At 62.9% G+C, this 4182-nt stretch overlaps 1 protein-coding gene across 1 annotated transcript; it reads right to left on the bottom strand.

Annotated features, from left to right (window-relative positions):
- Positions 1-3: 3 nt before the first annotated feature.
- Positions 4-3569, bottom strand: LOC102995538 (tribbles homolog 1; the record flags this gene model as incomplete). Its single annotated transcript, XM_028486997.2, is given in 3 exon segments — positions 4-280; positions 2315-2725; positions 2727-3569. Coding segments are annotated over 3 exon segments (1243 nt in total), but the record flags the coding sequence as incomplete, so codon positions are not given.
- Positions 3570-4182: the final 613 nt, after the last annotated feature.

Here is a 4182-nt window from a genome sequence, read left to right as displayed (position 1 = left end):
AGAAGACAAACTTCCTAAGCTTTAGGTCCCCCAGCACGATGGCTGACTGGTGGCAGTGGGCAACGGCAGAGACGATCTGCTTGAAGAGCCGGGCAGCCTCCTCTTCCCGCAGCCTCTTCCGGCTGCGCACGTAGGAGTGCATGTCCCCAAAGTCCCTCTCAAAGAAGACATAGGCTTTGGTTTCCCCAAGGATCACCTCCACAATGCCAGTGATGTTGCTGTGTGAGGGCAGCTGGATGTAAGGCCGGATTCTGTCCTGGTAGTGTTTAATGGGAAACACCTGCAGAGAGAAGGGGACTCACTTAGGAGGCTTAGGAAAACAGAGGCTGCCTCCCAGATCCTGGGCTGGGCTGCAGTTCTCAATCTTTGGGCTTTGGTTGAAAGTGAGGCTCCATTCATTTACCCCAACCTCCTCCAACCCGTTAGCTCAGCAACCCCACCTTATGCAGCCTGGGCTGCTCCTAACACCCAAAAGCAGTAGCATCTAGGGCTAGCAAATCTCCAAAGAGTTACCATATTGATGGTGTGAAAGAAGTCTTCTATGTCTGGCCTTCCGGCTCCAGAGAGCTAAGCTCCTAAGTCCCCACCCTCTGTGGCCCTTTCTCGTGGGCAGGTAATGCTGTGCAAAGTGGCTGATAGAGGTCCCCCTGGGATCTCCTGGAGCAGCCCCTGGAAATGCATGACCTCCTGCAGACCGGAGAGAGCACAGGACATGGTGACTCTGCAGCCTCCATGTGGAAGAACATACAGCTGGAGAACGTACAGCTCTGTCATTACTCACAAGGAACAGATGACTCCAAGAGCAAGACTGTCAACACAGCCCTAAGCAACCTGCCTAGGCTGACTCAGGTGTAAGCAGTCTTGAGTTAAAATTTCCACAGGAGGGATACGGGATCCTCTCCGGGGGGGTTTTCATTTGTTTACTTATCTCCCCCCCCCCCACCAACTCCCATCCCCACTTTCACTCAGGACATGGGTATCATCTTCTCTAAGAAGCTGGCTGGTCTCTTTAAGGGCCTTTTGTTTAGTCCGGTTACTCATATCCTAGACTCAACTGGAAACGGTGACACACGGGCTGTCACCATCTGGATTCAGCTATTATCTGCTCGGAGGAACTGGAAGGGGTTGCACAATGACCAGACCCACCCCACCTCTGACGCTGGGTTGCTCTGGCACCAGCTCGAGAAACCTTTCCGCTGCCCCCCTCTCCCACCCCAGCCCACACTCATACCCTCTGAGCTCTTCTCCCCAGCCACCACGAAGAAAAGATTTTTTCCCCCCTTTAAACTGGGCTTATCACACATGTGAAGTTTCGTTCGGGTCGGACAGTAGGTGGCAGCAGCGAGCCCAGGGAAGGGGAGCTCGGGGGGTCAGGTGAGTTGCGGAATACCAAAGAGCGACTTAAACTGAGGGGTGACCCTATCTTTCGGGTGAAAACGAGCAGCCCGGAGGGTTCTCAGGGATGTCTGAGGCCCGGGTGTCCAGCTCGCAAAGGGTGCGTGGCCTGTGGGAATGTTCTGCGTCTATGGGCACTGGAGGAGAGTGCGGAGGATCCTGTTTTCACGAGTTGTATCCCCTCCTGGATGGAGCCCCTTATGTTCAAAGGAAAATCGCGGGCCGGAAAAGCAAGACACGAATGGAAGCGAGGGTTCCTAGTCGGTGTGGGCTTTCCAACATTTCTATTCCGGTCAAATCCCCTCGCCCTCGCTGGAAGACCCTCTCAGACTACTCTCTGGGGAGGACAGGGTTCCGGTTCCAGCGCGGGTTCCAGCCGGAATCCTCAAGACCGGAGACCAACACGGACTTCCCGCCCCCTTACCACCCACGGCTGAGCCCGGGCGCCTCGCAGCCCCAGCAAGAGAGTTGCCAGCTGCTCCAAGCTCCAAGGAGGCACCCAGAGCAGGGCGTCCTTCCAGAACGAGGGGCGAGGGAAGCGAGGAGAATGGGAAAAGGGGAATGGCATGGCCCTGGAATCCATTTCAATTCCACAACTTATGTGGAACGCCACGCACTAAACTCGGCGCTAAGCAAATAATATAGATGTTGTAAAGCAACTGAGCACCGCACTTCCTCTCGACCGCCAAGCCCCCCCCTATACCACTCCATCCGAACCCCTCAATCCCCAATAGGGTGACCCTGGTCAAATGCTGCCTTACCGGGCTCAAACCCCCTGATCCGCCTTGCCCCAAGCCCAAGCCCTGATGGCACCTTCGGCCCCCGGGCGACGGCGGGCGAGACCCCAAACACCTTTGCCTGCCACCGTGTCCCCTCACCCCGCGACTCCCCGCCGGATCCCGGCCCCCTGAGTGCCTACCTTGCAGCGCAGCTCGCGGCCGGTGTGGAGGCACAGCGCCCGGGACACATGCTCGCGCTCGGCCAGGGGCAGCAGCAAGTAGTCGGCGATGCGGCTGGGCCCCGGCGCGCTCCCGGAGCCGCCGCCAGCCCCCGGAGCGGCGGGCGGAGGCTGCGGGCTGCAGGGAGAGCCAGGGGGGCTGAGGTAGTCCGGGGGGCTAGAGCACTCGGAGAGACGTGGGCACTTGGCCGCCACGGCCGCCGCGTCGTCCGCGTCCAGCAGGCGTTTGGTCGGGGCGCCCCGGCCGACCGGGAGCAGCAAGGCCGGAGCGCGGGGCTGCGAGACGCCGCTCATAGCAGAGCGCACGGGACCGACCCGCATCCCGTCCCCGGCCGGGGCGGCCCCGGCTTTGTACGTCCTCGGATCGGCGCGGGAAGGCGCAACGGGGTCGGCGCCGGCGCCGCGACTTACTCCAGCCCGCGGGATGGAGGCTGCAGACGGAGCTTGGTTCTGCCCCCACGGGGGGCAAAGCCGGAGCCGCTCCCGGGCGCTCGCGGTACACGCGAGGACCACGGTGGCCGCGCGTCCGGGGCAAGGAGGCCGGTTCGGGTCCCCGGATCCCCGTGGGTACCGGCTCGGGGCGCCTCGCTATTGTTGTAGAGGCTGCCGACAGTCGGGGAAGCAGAGGCGGCGGCGGCCTCCGAGGTCCGGAGCGAGAACAGGATTCCGCAGGCTCGGCGGAGCCACGGAGCAAATGCACTTCCCGAAGCAAGAAGTGTCGGAGCGAAAGCCGGACCAACTTTTCCGCGGCGCCCGGGATCCTACGCGCTCCGGGCTCCCGGCGTGAGTGTGCGCGAGACAGACGCGCTCGGAGAGGGTGACTGAGTGTGAGTGAGTGTGTGCGCCGCACCGATCCCGGCCAGTGCACTCCTCCTTCTCCTTTTCCTCCACCTCCTCCGCCTCCCGGTGACTCACGCTGTATACACATACACTCACAGGCCGGGCTGTGTAAACAGTTGGGAAGCCGGGTTGTGCAATGAGGTGGCTGCGACGACTCGGGCCCTGCCGCCGGGCGAGCAGTCACCGGAGCGGAGGGGAGGTGCAGCTGGGTCGGCGGGGGCGACGGGGGTGGCCCGACGGCTGGGGATGCTTCGGGCAGAGCGCGCTCCGGCGCAGGTGGCGTGTCCTGAGCCCGCTGGGGCGCGCGCACACGCCCCCCGGGCTGGTCGAGGCGGGAGGAGGCGCGCGCCCTCCCGCAGGCCGCGGGCTCAGCGCGACAAGCCGGAGGAGGGGGCGGAGGAAAAGTTCCCGTGACGTCAGGGTCCCGGGGAAGTGGGCGGGAGGGGAGGGGCCGTGGGGGGCGAAGCGACCGTTGATTGGTGCGCGCTCCCCATTCACACCGAGCACAATGGACTGCGGGCGCGCGCACCAGAGCTCTCAGCACCCGCCGCTCGCTGTAGCCGCGGGGTGACACCTCTTGCCCCGGGGATCCCCCCAATGCCCCGCGCCTTGGGACCTCCGGTTGGAGCCGTGGGCGTCGCCGAGGCCCGGCGGTAGCCGGAGAAAGGGAGGAGAGAGAAGGTGATGAATTCCAGAATCACTCATTCACCCCCACGCGGTGGTTCCGGGGAAGACCTGCGCGTGGTAGTGGAGGTGGCTTTTTTTTTCCTTTTCCCGCCCCCTCCCAGCTCTAATCCCCAGCGTCTGTTCGCTTCCACAAATAGAACCTTCTGTTGGATGAAATAAGAGCAAACACTGGGCCTTCTGCGCTGCCTCCACCTCCACGCCCCTCCCGCGCCTGCCGCCCGCCGGGATTGCACGGAAATAGCTCCTCCGGGCTCCCGGGCCGCCCCTTCGCGGTGACTCGCAGAAAGAGCTTCCTGAGCCGG

This window comes from Physeter macrocephalus, unplaced genomic scaffold, assembly GCF_002837175.3.
Source record: "Physeter macrocephalus isolate SW-GA unplaced genomic scaffold, ASM283717v5 random_1672, whole genome shotgun sequence".
NCBI lineage: Eukaryota > Metazoa > Chordata > Mammalia > Artiodactyla > Physeteridae > Physeter > Physeter macrocephalus.
This window is presented reverse-complemented; position numbering and strand designations above follow the sequence as displayed.